Consider the following 19,764-nt stretch of genomic DNA (forward strand, 5'->3'; position numbering starts at 1 on the left):
ACTGAAAGTAGTAATGTGGGAGAGAATGAAAACAAGACTGATGGTCATCATTAACAGTGCTTAGCATCCTCTTTAGGACACTCTATCATTGAGTAATTTTAGCCAGTGAATCATTCTATTGAGACTCCTTTATACTTAAAACAATGTGCCTTTATCATGTCTCACTGTGACAGCTCAGTATATCTTGCTGTTTATGGTTGAGAATGAGTTGTTATAGTATTTCTTTAGCTTCTGTAAAAACCTAAATTTCCCCTTGGGATAAATAATGTACCTCTATCTACCTATGTAGAGCTCATGATTGCTGATCGTCACCAGAAGAGAGAGATTCGTCAACTTGAGCAGGAGTTGCCACGTTGGCAGGTCTTGGTGGACAGCATTACAGGTGAGTAAGTTACCCTGGTAGTGTTGCATTGTCCATACTTTTATTAGTCATACAAAAACCTGGTAACTTTGTGGTAGGTTGTGGTTGGGCAAGATGTGGGGGGTTGTGCATATTCTGAAAGTCATATTTCATCCATTCCCTTTTAGGGATGAATTCTCCAGATTTTGACAACCAAACACTTGCTGCTCTGCGAGGGAGGATGGTTCGCTATTTGATGCGATCTCGAGAGGTAATACGTAAATTTTATACTTTTTGCAAAAGAAATGGTTCTCTCTGAGTTGCCATCATGGGTTGGTTGGCTTCAGGTGCATGGCTAAGGTTACAGGACTTTTGTTGTGTATGCAGATTACATTGGGCCGTGCCACCAAGGACAGACAGATTGATGTTGACCTGTCACTAGAAGGGCCAGCCTGGAAGATATCGCGAAGACAAGGTGAGGCTGCTAGACTGTAAACCTGTTATAATATAACTGCTCAAAAAAAAAATTAAAGGAAAACTTTGAAAAAATCATGCTGGATATCTATACTGATATGGATTGGGTAATGTGTCAGGAATGAAAGGATGCCACATCGTTTGATGGAAATGTAAATTATCAACCCACAGAGGGCTGAATTCAAAGACACCCTGAAAATCAAAGTGAAAAAATGATGTGGCAGGTGAGTCCATTTTGCCGAAATTTCATTGCAGCAACTCCAGATCGCACTCAGTAGTTTGTATGGACCCTACGTGCTTGTATGCATGCCTGACAATGTTGGGGCATGTTCCTAATGAGACGATGGATTGTGTCCTGGGGACCAGGGCATCACTGAGCTCCAGGGCAGTCTGAGGTGCAACCTGGCGGCGTCGGATGGACCGAAACATAATGTCCCAGAGGTGTTCTATTGGATTGAGGTCAGGCGAACGTGGGGGCCAGTCAGTGGTATCAATTCTTTCAGTACAGAATGCTGGAGCCAATCCCAGCCAACACAGGGCACAAGGCAGGGAATCAATCCTGGCCACACACCAAGCACACACTAGGGCCAATTTGGAATCACCAATCCACCTAACCTGCATGTCTTTGGACTGTGGGAGGAAACCGGAGCGCCCGGAGGAAACCCACGCAGACACGGGGAGAACATGCAAACTCACGCAGGGAGGAACCGGGAAGCGAACCCAGGTCTCCTAACTGCAAGGCAGCAGCGCTACCACTGCGTCACCGTGCCGCCCTACCTTTTCATCGATTTGCTTTTATTAATTTACATTTATTTGAAAAATTGTAAGCTTTTATTTTGTCTCCACTGAAGTCTTTGCTGCATATAATAGTTAAGTACAGACTAACTGATATTCAGGGATCATTTTGATTATTTTCTTAACATACATTTGCTTGATGTTTACTGTTTGAAATTAGTACTGCTCCTGTGCAGTTTCTTTAGTTTTCCTTACAAATATTCAGACTTTTTGTTTGAAACTTACTTGCCATAGTACACTGTTTCTGTTTCAAAATATTAGTCATTAATATGACTTTTGATAAATAATACAAGTAAAATTAGTATGTATATTTTACTTATGCTTTCCATTACACAGCATGGATATAAGAGGTTATTTAATATATATATATTTTTTTTAATACTTATGCAACAGTTACATTTATTTTTTTCAGACTCTATTTTCCTATTACTTAAGCAGTTTGCATGTCATATACTTAAATACTCTTTTGTTTAAGTAACAATACTTCTTAAATCAAAGTTTTAGCATTCTTCCCACATCTGTAAACATATCATAGTTTCTTATACATATATATGTATTTGTGTGTATGGGGATATTTATAAAATATACGAAAATGACATGTACCTTTACAATATCATGTACTATAACTACAGCTGTGCATTCCTCATCCAGATGTGTTAGATTCTTTGTGAATGGGTGTGACAGACTATGAAGTCATCTTATTGAAGTGTTTGAGTTAGGCAACTGACCACAGAGAGTCACATAGAAAAGACTGTTCATTTATTACACTAACAAATTGTTGAGATGGAAGTTGATAGATTTAGCAGCTTTATTACTGGAAAAGATTTATTCAAAAAAGTAGCAGTTTAAAAGCTATGTTTTTCCAGTTAAATTATTTTTTTCTTCACGCTGAGCAGACATTTCGCAAACAGAAATACAATGATAATATGTACTTGTATTTTGAAGAATCAAGAATATATTTGGGGAAAAAACACTGTATAATTTCCATTACTACCCGCAGTCAGAAAATGCTGACCACAAAGAGTGATGCTAGTTCAGTCTATAAAACAAGTAGGCTATGTTCTTTTTCTTAGTTAAACCACAAGTGTTTTTTTTTTCTGTATATTTACTTGAAGTAGCTCAGTTATCATCTTAAAAACATGGATTAAGCCATTTAGTCAGTTTTAAGGAAGATGTTGACTTTGTGAGTTATCATTATTTGGAGTGTAAAGTTAAATTTTGAAGTGTGTTATTTAATGAGACATCTGATTGTTACATGAATTACCAGAAAGACATTTTTAGAAAAGGGATACAATTATGGACCATTTAACACTTTTACAAATTGATCCATTGCAATATAAAATATATTTTTATGGTTGGATTATCTGTGGCAAGGATTTTAGAGATGTTCATATAAATTTAACTCATAAAGTAATGACTGTGTACAAAAAGCACATGTGCATGTGACCAGTCTCTCTTGCTGTAAATGACAAATTGATTGTAAAACTGGCTTAGTAATTAGTATGTGTGTGTTTTATTAATATTTAATATTGTTGTCGTCGGAATTCATAGTTTATAGTATAACTAGTTAAAATGTTGAATGTTAGATTTTCTGCTTAATATTCAAGAGTAATCTATAATCAAGAATACTTTACATTGTACATTAGATTCAGTAGGTTAGTGAAAGATGCATGTTATTTAATTAATGTGTTTATTTTTTAAAGTCAGCTTCCGTATAAATAAGGGGAAATGGGGGGAAAAAATCTTAACATTGGAAGAGAGTTTTGTTCCTTATTTCCATTATTAGTACAATACTTAAACAAGCAAGCAAGAAAAAGAATAAGAACTAAACAAGGAATGTTAGTAAGCTCACCTCCCACTCTCATATTTGTACTTGAAGCTTTTCTAGTTATCAATTATGATGCTTATAGCAATTGCTTCACTCACCTGTTATTACTTTACTGGTGACAACCATTTAAGCATCATGGAGAAAACTGGAAAAGTGATTTGTTTTTATGCAAGGAATAATTGACTTTGATTGGACTCATTCAGACTTCAGTGTAATTAAGCAACATGTTCATTTACAAGCAACACTGGGTACTTCATCTAATAACAATGTATAATCAAAGAAGCCACTTGACCTTAAATGAGTTTAATTAAAGCAGTTTGAATTAGAAAATGTGGCCTGTATTTGTTTTAACCAGTAGATGGCAGTAGTAGCAGTGCTTCCAGAAAGTATTCAGAACTCTTCACATTTAACACATTTTATGTTGCAACCTTATGCTTAAATCATTTAAATTCATTTTCTTGCTCAGAAAGCAACATTAGATACTCCAGAATAACAAAGAAAAAAAAATAGGATTTTTAGAAATTTTTATAAATTTATTAAAATAAAAAAACTACTACATTGACATAAGTATTCAGACTTTTTACTTACTTACTTGAAGTTTATTTGACAGAGAATATGGCTTGGAGTCTTTTTAGTGTATGATATAACAAGCTTCACACGCATGAAAATTGGGAATTTTCTGCCATTCTTCTCTGCATATCCTCTCTAACTATTTCAGGTTGGTTGGAAACAGTCAGTGCACATCTAATTTCAGGTCACACCAGAAATGTTGGGTTGGGTTTGGTTCAAGTCCCAAGTTTAAGTTTCTGGCTGGGTAACTCAGGGACATTCACAGAGTTGACCCTAAGCTGGGGTCATTGTGCTGCAGGAAGGTGAACCTTCATCCCAGTGCAAGGTCCAGTGTGTACTGGAGCGGGTTTTCATTAAGAATATCTCTTTACTTTGCTCCTTTATTCAAACATGACTAGTCTCTCAGTTTCTGAAAAACAACCACACAGCATGACACTTCTCTCACCATTCTTTACTGTTGGACCATTATTACATAGGTGATGACCGCTGCTTGGTTTCCACCAGATGTGATGCTTACAGTTAAATCTCGCTTTCATCAGACCTCAGAATCTTGTTTCTCACAGTCTGAGAGTCCTTTAGGAGCCTTTTTGCAAACTCCAGGTGGGCTGTCGTGTTTTCTGCCACTCTGCCATAAACCCCGGATTAGTGTAGTATTGCAGTCAATGCTTATCCTTCTGTTAAGTTTCTCTCATCTCCATATGGGCTTTCTGGAGCCCAGCCAGAGTGACCATCGGATGCAGGATCATCTTTCTTACCAAGGCCCTTTTTCTCTGACTGCTTTTTGGCCAGGCAGCCAACACTTAAAGAGAATAAGTTTGGAACAATCACAAATCTTCTAAGAATTATAGATGCCATGGTGCACATGGGAATTGCAGATCTGTGCTTCAACATAATCCTGTGTCCTAGCTCTGTAGACAGGTCTTTCAGCTTCGTGACTTAGTCTTTACTCTGATTAACTATGGGACCTTATTCAGACAGATGTGTCCGTCCCTTACTTAATCATGTACAATCATTCAAACTGACCACAGGTAGACTCCATACAAGGTGTAGAAATACCTCAACTATGGTCAATAGAATGAGATGCACCTGAGCCAGTTTTCACAAGTCGTAATAAAGGCAGTGAATTCTTGTGTCCGTGTGATATTTCAGTATTCACATTGGCATTCTGGGATTTTGAGTGTTGTTTAATGAGGCAAAATGGGTTTAAATGATTTTAGCATAAAGCTGCAATATAAGAAAATTTGAAAAAAAATAAGTAATCTGAATAATTTCTGAAGGCACTTATATCTGCTTTGTCTTTTAAATACTGCTACATATCCAGCACTATTGCCCTGTTTACTTTACTTAGGGACAGCATGATTAAGTAAATGTATTTATATAATCTCAAATAAAATTGATTGATTTTGTTCATCTCATAAATATTAACATGGTAACACCAAAAATGCATAGAAATCCTAATAACACAATAGAAATATACAGAGAGTAGTAGTATTATGCAGTGATGTATTGCCTATTACGGTGATCCTAGATGACAATGTCTAAAGCTTCTGTGCCAAACTGCAATAGCCAGCATAATAAAGTATTTTTACTACATTGCATATTTGAGCAATGTAAGTGAATGGCTTTCTTGTAACATTAATAAGGTGAAGTAGAAGTTTGAAGCCACCGGCCTAATTTCATGACTTGACACTATTACAACTGAGTTACTTTAAAGAACATTGAACACTGTAAAATCAAAAGCATTTCACACCTAAATGCTTAAAACTTAAATTTCCTCTGCTGCTAGCACAGTACTAGATGTACGTCATTTTATTGCATGTCTTTTTCAAAACTGTATTGGACCTGTTTGTGGGCATTTTGAGCCTTAATTTGCAAACATTATTTTGTTTCAATTTCTATATGTGCTATTTAAAAAATCAAACTTTACAATGGACATGTGTCATACATTTTATTAGTAACATGAGGGATGTAGAGTATTTATGTTTCTTATTTATTGCTCTCTTTCTGTTTTGTATCTAGCAAGAGTTTCACTACATTCGGTTGATCTCTGTAAATAAGAATGTTACCAAGTGTTCATAGCTTTTCATTTCCAGTCTTCCTAAAATCCTAGGCATTTTCTCATAACTAATGTTATCGTATGCGTCACTTTTGTTTAGGAATCATTAAACTGAAAAACAATGGTGATTTCTTCATTGCCAATGAAGGACGAAGACCCATCTATGTTGATGGTCGGCCAGTGCTAACTGGAAACAAATGGAAGCTCAACAATAACTCTGTGGTGGAGGTAAGGAAAGTCCTAGTGATTTTGTAGTTTGTCATTTCCGACTATTTTGACTACATGATGGATAATAACTCACTAGACTCTTTGCTAAATGATGATATCTTTATTAGATTATTTTAGTTTTTATCACCTTCATTGGATTGTGGAAGAGAGGTGAAAAAGAGTGCAGGCAGGGTGGAATGGGTGGAGAAGAGTGTCAGGAGTGATTTGTGACAGACGGATATCAGCAAGAGTGAAAGGGAAGGTCTAGAGGACGGTAGTGAGACCAGCTATGTTATATGGGTTAGAGACGGTGGCACTGACCAGAAAGCAAGAGACAGAGCTGGAGGTAGCAGAGTTAAAGATAAGATGTGCATTGGGTGTGACGAGGATGGATAAGATTAGAAATGAGTACATTAGAGGATCAGCTCAAGTTGGACGGTTTGGAGACAAAGTCAGAGAGACGAGATTGCGTTGGTTTGGACATGTGCAGAGGAGAGATGCTGTGTATATTGGGAGAAGGATGCCAGGGAACAGTAAAAGAGGAAGGCCTAAGGGAAGTTTTATAGATGTGGTAAGAGAAGACATGCAGGTGATGGGTGTAAACAGAACAAGATGCAGAGGACAGAAAAATATGGAAACAGATGATCCGCTGTGGCAACCCCTAATGGGAAGAAAAGAAAAGAAGCCAAAAGAGGAAAAAGATTGGTGGTGTCTGTCGATCTTGTTTTATTTGCCTTTTCATCAAGTAATATTATTTGCATAAAGACATGTGAAGTTATAGTCCATTTTTCAATTTTAATAAGCTAGTTTTCCTTTCATTTTCATATTTTTGTATACATTTTAGTTCATTTCTTTAAGTCAATTCTTAGTTGATGCAGATCAACCAGTTTATTACAGATTTGCTTCATTCTCTATGTGTAAATTTTTTTTTTCCTGATTTCTTATATTTTTAATGTGTGACCAATAATGGGAATACATGGTGTGTGTTTGACTGATTAATTAGTAAACGTTTTCTGGATTGTCAGTGCCCATGAAGATTAACAAAAAAAAAATAAAGCAAATTCTTTAAAAACAACGCACTTAAGATAATGAATTTCCTTAGCCTTAGTAGAATGTACTAGGTCATGATTTGACTTCTGATGTAGATTATTATTTGTATACATAGTTACATATAAAAACAGGGTGATTTGAAAAAAAATCTGCAGGATTTAAACGTATTCTGTGTCTTTAAATCGTTTATATAAAAGGAAAACGTTGCGCTTTTTGCAAACCATATATAAAAAAAATCTTAAATATCACACCTTAAAAGTTTTGATGTGTGCAATAGAACTGTCACCTTTATTTCTAAATTATGAATATATCTGAATGTATATAATTTGCATATTCAAAATTGTATTGAAAATTTCATGTCTTCAATCAGCATTTTATTACTTTGTGCTCTATTGTGTAACATTGCCAGATTTTTCAGGTTGATATCTTGTACTCTCACTTTCAGAAACAGCCTTTTACATATGTGTGATTAATCCCTTTTATTTCCAATAATACAAACAATGCTGCCCTTTTTTCACTCTTTCCTCTTGAGTAGTCAGCAGCCTGAGGCTGTCAAATTTCTAAAAGCCTGCTGGCAAGAGTGCTTAAATGCCAATTTGTGTTTCCTGTAGAGGCCATTTTCAAGTTATCTGCACACACAGACTGATTCAGTCAGATGGAAAACTGAAAACAGTGCACTTTGCACTATGTTACTCATTTTGTTTGTTCCGCATAGTGTTTCAATGGAAATGATTCACCTTATAATGCTGATGAAATTGACAATTGGTTAAACGTATATCTTAAATGGAGAAATTTGTAATGTATGATTACTGAGGGTTATTATTACTGTTATTTGTCGGATGCATTTAACCAAAGTGTCTCACAGGGTATATAAAATACATTTCAGTTTTTAGCAGGAAAGTGCAACTGAGTACCATAGTTAGCTTTCATTCAGCATTGGGACTGTCTTTCGAACAAACTACAGTTGTATGATTGTTGTATACCTACATGTTCAGGAGAGGAGTTGAATGTGGAAATTCTGGACTAATCCCAAGGTACTTTGTGAAGAGACTGTATTTTTAAGAAGGGTTTGCTACATTCATCTTAAAGCTAGTGCCTACATGTGTCCTTTAAAGAATAGATCGTAAATTACAGTGTCTTAATTCTTCGTCAATGCCGTGTTTTTCCATATGCAAAGCAAAACTTGTGTGAAGTGTAAATATGACCCAACCCATGCAACAATGTGTTACAAAAAAAAAGATTTAAGAAATAAATGACATAAAAAAATCTGAAGGTGAGTATCTCTTCAATTACTTTTATTGATGTTGAGAACTAAATAGAGTTCAGTTTAGAGGAAGTTTTAATAACAAAGTACTGTTAAAACTCAGCATGAATTATTATCTCGTAGCTTATGTTATACATTACTGTATGAGCTATGTATTTAGCGCTCATTCAAATATAATAAAACAAGGATAGTTTTATTTTCTAATATTTAAGTCTTAGTTATTGGTTCAGCACTAATGACCAGATACAGAGTTTTTAGTCTTCCAAGAAGTGGTGTTGCTAGACCTCTGCCCAACAGCTCCTTGTTAGGAGAGCAGCACCACAGGGGAAGTGGAGAGTGACAGGCTGTTTGTCCTTCATGTTTTTGCAGGGAATGCAGCATGCAAAGTATATACTGTATAGCCAAACTTGATTTCTTGGTAAAAAAAAACAAAAAAAACTCCAGTTAAAAAGAGACAACAGCAACAAATATGTGATATCATTAAGATGTTGCTGCAATTGCATTTTGTAGAAAGGTACCTGAATTGTACAGTTTATTTAAAAATATAGTTGGGGATGAGGTTTTCACTAAACCAAGTATGGTTTTACTAGCACATTAAAGGATTCCAGCTGTATGTTTTCTAGATTATTATTTTTGTAATCTAAAACCTAATACTGTGTTTATCTTTCAAATTATTCTGGGCACCATTCAGAGACTGAATACATTTTGTCAGTATAAACTTGGATCCTTTTTGGGCATTTCTTTCTCTAGCTGAGATTTTTTTTTGTTGTTTAGCTTTGTTACTTATGTGATGCAATTTGCATTTCCCTTCATTCTCTAAGTATTTATTAAAGGTTTCCCTGTGGTATATTGTTCTTTATGAATATTTTCTGTCAGAAGTACATTCTTTACCTTTCATCTGCTTTTCTGTATCTACTTTGTTGCCATACAACCATTGTTATGCCTAATTACAGTCTTGCACATTTGAGTTAAAACTATACTGAGCCTAGGAAAAAGGAAACACATGACTTTCAAAGTAGATAACATACATATTATGATTTAACACCAGTCATCACCACCAGTGGCCATCCGGAAGGCAGTTTCAGGAAATCTTTTCCAGTGAGATTGACTAAAAAACAAAATGTATTACAGAAAGACATTGGTGGGACCTGTACATTAAACTGACAAGGTAAAATGTGCAGACCTAAATATAGATACAAATTTCACCTTAAAAATAATATGATTGGATACATAACGCACAACAAATGAAATATGCACTCATTGGCCACCTTATTAGGTGTACCTGCTTGTTAACACTAATAGCCGATTCCTACAAGTAACCCATAATTCAATGTATACCATGCAGAGTTTTTTTGTCCAAGCATTACAGCTTTGACCATGGTATGATTGTCGGTGTCAGACGTGGTGGTTCTGGCATCTTGGAAACGCCTTCTAGAATTTTCGTGCAGTAGACCAGGCCCTCCAGTTCTTCTAATGGTCAGACTCATTCAAGCTTATAAAAAGGCCAAAAATACTCAAACAGCAGCTTTTTAAACAGTGGTGTACTGTAGAGCATCTCTGAATATACAACACTTCAGATTTAACACATCAATGCACTTGGGTTCCACTCTTCCTAGCTAAGCACAGTATGATAAGGCTACAGCGCTGGATCACCAAAATTAAAAAACTGATATTTGGCAAAATGTTTTATGGTACAAATCCTGGTATCAGCTATGACATGCTGATTTTGGGGTCCAAATGTAGCGTAAACAACAGTATGTGGATCTACCATTAGCTGTCACTTTTCTAGGCCATATGTGGTAGTGTAAGGGTGTAGGGAATGTTTTCTTTATACACACACACACACACACACACACACACACATTAGGTCTGGTAATACGGTACTAGTTGAGGGCTATTTGAAAGATCTTTAAGGCTGTAATCAACCCCTTTTAAATTGGATAGTGCCAGTTAAGTAACATAGTAACGTGCCTTTTTACAAAAATGCATAATCTCAAACTTGTTTCAAGTAAGTGGCAGTACTTTGGTTTACTTCAATGGCTTACACAGTTCCTAGATCTCAGTCTCCTAGAACACCTTTAAGATTAATTGGAATAGGAGGTTTGAAGCAAGAATGTCTGACAGAAATTTCTGCAGGGACTAAATAATAATATTGAGCTAACATACACCAAAAGGCATCAGAATTTTACCAACAGCTTGTTGAATCTGTGTCTCAAAGGACTTGCGCTGTTCTGATGGCAAAAGCAAGTTATACCCAGTATTAGATACATGTACCTAATCTCGTAGCCACAGAGTATATATATGGGTTTCTTACACAGAAGCATGTGTGAACATATTCAGTTCCTTATAAAACACGGGCTTGTGAATAAGTGTGAGGTCACAATGACTGAGAAAATGTAAAGAAAGATAAATCTCCCTAAATATTTGCCAATAGTAAAGTATAACGAAACCTTACTCAGGAAGTATGCATGAATCAGTGCCACAGTTAAAGATTGGTTATGGTTAAAAACAGCATAAGAACAGATAATTTTAACAGGAAAGTGATTACATAAAAGAAGAAACTAAAATGGTCTGATAACAAGTGGGTGCGGGGGGTGAATAGATGAGAGTAAAAGTTGGAGCATGGCCGCAGTTCACTTTTCACCCCAGACCGAGTTGACAGTGGGAAAATGAAAGACACAAGGTGTGCTGTTTTGTATTTTTTCAGAAGATAAAGACTCCAGTACGTTTTTAAAAATGTTTTACAGTTGAGAATGGCTTTATACATGTGATGTAATTTTATTGTTTATTTTCTTGAGGAGTGTAGTGTACTTTTTTTTTTGAGAGATTACTTTAAAATGTTTACTATGTGTAGCTGTTCTTTTAGTAAAACAATCGGGTATATTTGTCAATTACTGTGTTGCTTATTATTAAATCTCTTTTTCCCCCAATGACACTACTGTGCTAATAAGCATTGTGAATGATTTTGTTCATAATTTTCTATCATACTGTAAGCAAATCTTGTATGGCAGTCACCAGCATGAATAGTTCTGAAGCAAACTTTAAGCAGGCCTTTGCATGTCTCCCTGACTGTCATACCCTCATATAGTCCAAGTTGTATTGTTCCTCTACTGGCTTCATATGCAGGTAATTTAACTTCACCCTGAAGACATTCATCTTCCTGGAGCAGCAAAGTGTCTGGGGATAGAGCATGATGCAATCTATGGACAATATGCACTAAAATATGTGTTTGGGATATTTGCTAAAAGTTCAACTCTCACTGTTGTCTTGTCACTCAGCCCTTAAAACATATTTTGGATTCTTCCTGTCCTTCCTCCTTAAAGTTACCTTTTGGTTCTGTGATTGGTGGTTGTGTTGTGGATTTTCAGTTCCCAGATGTCATTATAAACTGCATAGGCTTAAATGTGCATAATGTTAGAGGACATTAGTACTCAAGCTCTTTCTTCACTCAATATAAAACAATGTTACAAAGCCACAATTTCTTCTCCTTCTCCAAGCTGGTTTTTCCTGTTACTCAAGATTAATTAATTTTTATTCATGTTTTTACTTTCCTTATTTAACATTTGTGTAACACTTTATTATACAGTGCATCTGGAAAGTATTCACAGCACATCACTTTTTCCATATTTTGTTACGTTACAGCCTTATTCCAAAATGGATTAAATTCATTTTTTTCCTCAGAATTCTACACACAACAACCCATAATGACGACATGAAAAAAGTTTACTTGAGGTTTTTGCAGATTTATTAAAAAAAAAAAAAAATTGAGAAAGCACATGTACGTAAGTATTCACAGCCCTTGCCATGAAGCTCAAAACTGAGCTCAGGTGCATCCTGTTTCCCCTGATCATCCTTGAGACGTTTCTGCAGCTTAATTGGAGTCCACCTGTGGTAAATTCAGTTGATTGGACATGATTTGGAAAGGCGCACACCTGTCTATATAAGGTCCCACAGTTGACAGTTCATGTCAGAGCACAAACCAAGCATGAAGTCAAAGGAATTGTCTGTAGACCTCCGAGACAGGATTGTCTCTAGGTACAAATCTGGGGAAGGTTACAGAAACATTTCTGGCCGGCCATCTAAACTAAGCGATCGGGGGAGAAGGGCCTTAGTCAGGGAGGTGACCAAGAACCCGATGGTCACTCTGTCAGAGCTCAAGAGGTCCTCTGTGGAGAGAGGAGAACCTTCCAGAAGGACAACCATCTCTGCAGCAATCCACCAATCAGGCCTGTGTGGTAGAGTGGCCAGACGGAAGCCACTCCTTAGTAAAAGGCACATGGCAGCCCATCTGGAGTTTGTCAAAAGGAACCTGAAGGACTCTCAGACCATGAGAAAGAAAATTCTCTGGTCTGATGAGACAAAGATTGAACTCTTTGGTGTGAATGCCAGGCATCACATTTGGAGGAAACCAGGCACCACTCATCACCAGGCCAATACCATCCCTACAGTGAAGCATGGTGGTGGCAGCATCATGCTGTGGGGATGTTTTTCAGCTGCAGGGACTGGGAGACTAGTCAGGATAAAGGGAAAGATGACTGCAGCAATGTACAGAGACATTCTGGATGAAAACCTGCTCCAGAGCGCTCTTGACCTCAGATTGGGGCGACGGTTCATTTTTCAGCAGGACAACGACCCTAAGCACACAGCCAAGATATCAAGGGAGTGGCTTCAGGACAACTCTGTGAATGTCCTTGAGTGGCCCAGCCAGAGCCCAGACTTGAATCCGATTGAACATCTCTGGAGAGATCTTAAAATGGCTGGGCACCGACGCTTCCCATCCAACCTGATGGAGCTTGAGAGGTGCTGCAAAGAGGAATGGGCCAAACTGGCCAAGGATAGGTGTACCAAGCTTGTGGCATCATATTCTAAAAGACTTGAGGCTGTAATTGCTGCCAAAGGTGCATCGATAAAGTATTGACCAAAGGCTGTGAATACTTATGTACATGTGATTTCTTAGTTTTTTTATTTTTAATACATTTGCAAAAACCTCAAGTAAACTTTTTTCACATTGTCATTATGGGGTGTTGTGTGTAGAATTCTGAGGAGAAAAATGAATTTAATCCATTTTGGAATAAGGCTGTAACATAACAAAATGTGGAAAAAGTGATGCGCTGTGAATACTTTCCGGATGCACTGTAACTAATTCAGCAAGGCACCCTGCTTCACTGACAAGCTGCCTCACAGCTTTAGGAAATAAAGTTCAATTCCTGAAAAAGTTGATGAAGAAATTTCCATGTGTTGGTTTACTCAGGGTGTTCGATTTTTCTGACAACCTAAAGACTTTGGTCTTCTATTTATCTTGTGGGTGAAAATGGATGTCTAGTGACCAATTACACTGGAACAGCTCCAGCCTCTTTAAACATTGTAATGGATTAAGCAGGAAGTCAATGCTGTACAGTCTACACTGCTCAATGGGCAGCTGTTGACTTTCTACTAAGCTGACGTTGGCGCTCAGCAATGGCATTCTGGTTATGGGAGATGTGAGGTGGTAAATGGTTTTTAGGGTTTCATGGCTTGTACTTTGTTAAGAAATATAATTGTTTCTGCAATAGAGATTGAGAGGGTTTTTTTTGGTAATGGTTACCCAAGAATGTTTTATCACATGACTGTCTTCTATATATTTGTGGGTGAGTTCTTCCTTTTAGAGCTCCTACATGCTGATGCAAATGGTTCTTTTCTCTATGCATATCTGTTGTAAATTCTTTGCACCAATGCTCCACATCTTAAAGTAAAGTTACCGAAAAATTCCACCACCTTTAATCTCATTAAGACAAAAAAAACCTGCTTAGTAAAGAAACTCCCTTGCTTTACATAATGTCACACCTCATACAGCAGCTTCACGCAGTTTGGGATCAGTCTTTGCAGTGTTTTCACACAACTCTCATTGTCTTTGACAGATTGCAGGACTTCGCTTTGTTTTTTTGATCAATCAAGACCTCATCTCCCTCATCAAAGCTGAGGCAGCAAAGATTACCCAGCAGTGACGAACAGAAGATTCAAGGCTCGTTTCTTTCTCTTTTTTCTCTCTCCTGTGTGTGTCCATCTGCACACCGCCATGTAGCAACAGGAAAAGATACAAGTCCCCATGCCAGATTAATACTTGTCCTCTAGTGGCCACTTCTTCATGTTGATGTGTTGCTGCTGGAGCTATGCAGTTACAGTACTTTTCGAGCTGGGGGCAGGTGCAGGATGTGACCAAGCCAAGTCGGTTTATCTGTAAAGGGCAGCAGCTCTCCTGCCTGGACTTTAACTGTGTAAAGAGCAGCCTAAAGAGCACACTTTGTGTTCAGAAAAAAAAGAGTAACTATAATTACCTGCCAACAGTTGAAAATGCAGCTATAGTCTTACAAGACTAATAAAATATTTAAATGTTCTAGCAGTTTTTTTTTCCCTTGGGTCACTAAAACATATATTGGGGGTTAAGGAGAAGCAAATGTACTATTTTTTTCATCAAGATTCATTCTTTGAAAAATTTAACAAGTGTGAACTTTTGCAGCAGCTCAATAATTTTGATTCTCAGCCATGAAACCTTTGAACTTTTGAACTCCTCTTTTCAGACCTCTAAAGTAATCTCGAGGCCTGCATTCCTGTAAGAGTCCTGCAGGACCTGACCCAATTCTTTGCATCACTGTAAGTAGTTTTCTGCAGGTGGTCGAGATATAAAAATGCAGGACTAAAATAAGTTTCTCTTTTTTTCCTTCGGTTGTTGCATAAATGTAATGGAGTTGACCTAAATCTTCATTTTAAGCTACACTGTCACTTTTTTAGGAAGTGTGCCAACCAGAATGCAGTTTACACTCCTGTTATGCCGGAAGGTATACTTTAGATTACAGTCAAATTGCATGTTGGCTGAGGTAGTTTAAATGAATAGTAACAATGTTGAAAAGTGTTTTTAAAGTCATTGAAATAACTAAAGAAAGGTAAAAAAAAAAAAAACAGACATTTTCATTTGTACTTGACAAGAAAGCTGTATATCTGCCATTTTCTTACAGCAATATGTGTTTAAAAGTTGTCAAGGAGTGACCTAAGCTGATTTTTCTTTTTTACAATCACAGAAGTGGCAAGGGACCTAAAAAAATCAAGCAGCCATTTTTATTTTTTTTATTTTTCAGGATATTTGAGTAGTTGTGACAGTGCCTGGCAAAGATTTTATTGAATTTATATAGCACGTAAGTGACACAGCAGCCAGAAGTGGCAATTCAAAGACAATACGATATTGCCATATATTTCATCCAATCATGGCATCTGGGTGGGTGGGCACATACCAAAATGTGAAAAAAGTGATGGGGTCGAAATACTTCATGAATCTACTATATGTTCTGTTGCAGCCTTCTGCTAAAATCATTTAAATGAATTTTCCTCACATCAAGCAACACTCAAAATCCTGTTTTGCTTTGTTATTCAGAGGTACTATCATTTTTTTGCAAAGTAATAAACTTCAATATCACATAGACACAAGTATTCAGACCCTTTACTTAGTTGAAGCCCCTTTGACAGCCATTCCAGCCTGAAGTCATCTTGTGTAGGATTTGTCAGGTTGGATGGAAACAGACAGCGGACAGTAATTTTCAGGTCTGTTTAGAGATATTCAATTGGGTTCAAGTCCGGGCTCTGGCTGGGCCACTCGATGATATTCCCAGAGATGTCCTTAGACCATTCCTGTGTTTTGTCCTTGCTTTGTGCTTAGGGTCATTGTCTTTTTGGAAGATGAAAGCTCCGGCCCAGTCTGAAAGCTCTGGAGTAGGTTTTCATTGAGGATATCTGAACCTTCCTCTGTTCAGCTTTTCCTCAACATTGTCTAGTCTCCCAGTCCCTGCCACTGAAAAACAACTCCACATCAAGATACTGTCACCACCATGCTTCACTCTTGGAATGGCATTGCACATGTTATGAGTAGTGCAGGATTTCCTCCAGACATGATACAAATCTTGGTTTCATCAGACCAGAGTATCTTGTTTCTCACAGTCTGAGTGTCCTTTAGGCACCTTTTTGTGGACTTCCGATTGTCTTTTACTGAGGAGAGGCTTCGATCTTGCCACTCTGTCATAAAGCCCACATGGGTGGAGTGTTGCAGTGATGGCACAGATTCTGTGGAGCTTGGCCCAAATGACCATCTGGTTCTTGGACACCTCTCTTATCAAGGCTTTTCTTCCACAATGTTGGCAGGATTTGGCTGAGTGGCCAGTTCTAGGAAGAGTTGTGGTTGTTCCAGACTTCTTCCATTTAAGAATTATGAAGGAAACTGTGCTCTTGGGAACCTTCAATGGAAAGGCTACAAAAATTTCCTTCAACAAGATGTGTGCCTCAACACAATTCTGTCTCTAAGCACTGCATGTAATTCCTTTGACCTCATGGGTTGTTTTTTGTTCTGATAAACATGAACTGTGGGCTTCCTATAGAGAGTTCTGTGCCTTGCCTATTAATGTCCAGGCAATTGAATGGTGTAGGAACATCTTGATGATGATCAGAAGAATGGGATGCACCCAAGTCATATTTCATGTGAATTTAAATGATTGTAACACAAATCTAAAACCTAACAAAGTGTGAAAGAGTGAAGGGGTTTGAATGTTTTCTAAATCCACTGTAGAAGCAGCAGTTGTACTTTTTTTCAACGCCATGTTAGCCCAACATATGCAGTCTTTACAAAATATTTCCAGAACTAATGCTCCATGGATGGGCAACAAAGTAATTTTCATCATCCAATGAACAAACTCGGTCACTGCTCTGTACAAGCTTGTAAGACTTAACTGTGTTGCCCACAATGCAAATGATTCAAGTAACTACTCTTACTACTAATTTTTGAGCACTTCAATCAGAAAGGTAAGTTTAAAAATAATAATAATAATGTAAGAAATCTTCCAAACCCACTTATCATGAGCAAGTTCTTTGGGAGGTGAGAGCCTATCCCAGGAAGAAGGGGGCACAAAACAGGAACAATCCCTGGACAAGGTGCCAGTCCATCGTAGGGTGAAACTTGCAGGCCAATTTAGTAATGGCAGTTCCCCTAACCTGCATGTCTTTGGACGGTTGGATGAATCCCCATACAGACACTGGGAGAACACGCAAACTCCACAGTGGGATCACTTGCGATGTGAACCCTGCTTTCCTTGTTTGAGGCAGCTAATCTCCTGAAACATTTTACACTCAAAAACATGCAGAGCAAAACAACAACCCACTGATTCCAAGGTGAGTGGAAGAGAAAATGCAGAAAATAGTTTTGTGTAACAGATGCGTTTGGAACGATTGAGACATCAGACAACACACTGTTTGAAAACTGTGCAGTTAATAAACTATAATAAGAAATTGACTTGTACTGCAGCTAATTCACTTCTCGTTAAGAAGTCGTATTTTCAATTCCGTGCATCTCTTGATAATTGTGATGGTGTCCTCTTTTCTGTTTACCAGCCTTTATAATCACACTTTTACTCATTATTTCCATAAATATATGCAATAAATAATATAATCTAACAATGGCTTGTCTATTTTTGTGATGTTTAAACTGTAGTATTAAAAGAGCATCAGTGCAATTAAAAAGTAGCAAATGAGGAAGGTAAGCATATCAAGTTGTATGTTTTTTCTGACACTTGCATTAAAGCGCACTCAACTTTGGATGCAAAATGGACACATGTATGCCGTGACTGAGCAGTTTTAGAATGGGGGCCAAGCAGGCCGGTAAAAAGAGAGTTACAGGAAAAAGAGTGAAATTTAAAAAAAAAAAGTAATGCAGGTTCTGATCACATTTCATACCTAATGGTTAAACCCCTTTGAACAATGAAAAACGTAAAATTATTTAAATGAGACACCCTGCACAAAAACAGAAGATAGTCTTCGTTCGGCTGCTCCCGTTAGGGGTTGCCACAGTGGATCATCTTCCTCCATATCTTTCTGTCCTCTGCCACTTGTTCTGTTACGTCCATCACCTGCATGTCCTCTCTCACCACATCCATGAACCTTCTCTTAGGGCTTCCTCTTTTCCTCTTACCTAGCAGCTCTATCCTTATCATTCTTTTCCCAATACACTCGGCATCTCTCCTCTGCACATGTCCAAATCAACGCAATCTCGCCTCTCTGACTTTGTCTCCCAACCGTCCAACTTGAGCTGATCCTCTAATGTCCTCGTTTCTATTCCTATCCATCCTTGTCACACACAGTGCAAATCTTAGCATCTTTAACTCTGCTACCTCCAGCTCTGTCTCCTGCTTTCTGGTCAGTGCCACCGTCTCCAACCCATGTAACATAGCTGGTCTCACTACCGTCCTGTAGACCTTTCACTCCTGCTGATATCTGTCTGTCACAGATTATTCCTGTCACTCTTCTCCACCCATTCCACCCTGCCTGCACTCTCTCACCCCTCTTCCACAATCCCCATTACTCTGTACTGTTGATCCCAAGTATTTAAACTCATCCACCTTCGCCTGCTCTACTCCCTCCATCCTCACCATTCCACTGACCTCCCTCTCATTCACACACATGTATTCTGTCTTGTTCCTACTGACCTTCATTCCTCTCCTCTCTAGAGCATAAGGATAAAATTCTCTGGAATTGTTTTGTTTATTATGAAGTTGTTTTAGTGTTAAGTGAAATCATGTCACAGACTTCATCTTTAATGTTTTCTGTTTAGGAAGTGGGTGTATATGGGGCAGGAGTCAGTCATAGATGCACTCTGAAGTGCCCAGCTCCTGCGTATTTCAGCAGACATGAACTGCAGGTACCCAATATCAGGATGGCTGGCCTTTCCTCCTTAACCAGTCTGGGTGTACGCTGCACTGCTGCTTCTCAAAGGCTTCTGAGCGTATGGTTTGCCACACATGCACACTCAACGCTGAGGCAGAATAGTAGAGGCTCATGGGTAGCTCTCCAGACGCTTTATTTTCTCACATGTACAAGTGTCTCTTTAATGGCACTGATGCTCTCGGTGTGCTCAGGTAGCCTCTCAGCATAGCTTTGAAACATCAAGTGCATCATTGCCTGAGAGTTTGTCTGTTCAGTCACTACATACCACCAATTATCAGAAACACACACAACTGTCTTATCAGTCTCCATGTCTGCATGGCCGCAGTTAGCTTCTCGACAAGGCTGTCAGCCGTGTGTCTTGCTGGAAAGTGTTGGGTCTTTAGAACCCTTCCCCACTGGACTCAGCATCCCATAATGATAAAGTGAAAACATGTTATTCATAAAGG

General features: G+C 37.9%; 1 protein-coding gene across 4 annotated transcripts in view; it reads left to right on the forward strand.

Moving 5' to 3' along the window:
- The window catches only part of mcrs1 (microspherule protein 1), a 34,165-nt gene extending 19,208 nt beyond the window's left edge, over positions 1-14,957 (forward strand). For all 4 annotated transcript variants that reach the window (XM_051925223.1, XM_028798052.2, XM_028798053.2 and 1 more), the window contains exons 11-15: positions 290-382; positions 529-611; positions 728-815; positions 6,164-6,291; positions 14,482-14,957. In XM_051925223.1, coding sequence (XP_051781183.1) covers positions 290-382; positions 529-611; positions 728-815; positions 6,164-6,291; positions 14,482-14,568 — 479 coding nt within the window. In that variant the 3' untranslated portion in view covers positions 14,569-14,957. The remainder of the gene's footprint in view (positions 1-289; positions 383-528; positions 612-727; positions 816-6,163; positions 6,292-14,481) is intronic.
- Positions 14,958-19,764: the final 4,807 nt, after the last annotated feature.

The sequence above is a fragment of the Erpetoichthys calabaricus genome, chromosome 3, assembly GCF_900747795.2.
Source record: "Erpetoichthys calabaricus chromosome 3, fErpCal1.3, whole genome shotgun sequence".
In the NCBI taxonomy this organism is placed as follows: Eukaryota; Metazoa; Chordata; class Cladistia; order Polypteriformes; family Polypteridae; genus Erpetoichthys; species Erpetoichthys calabaricus.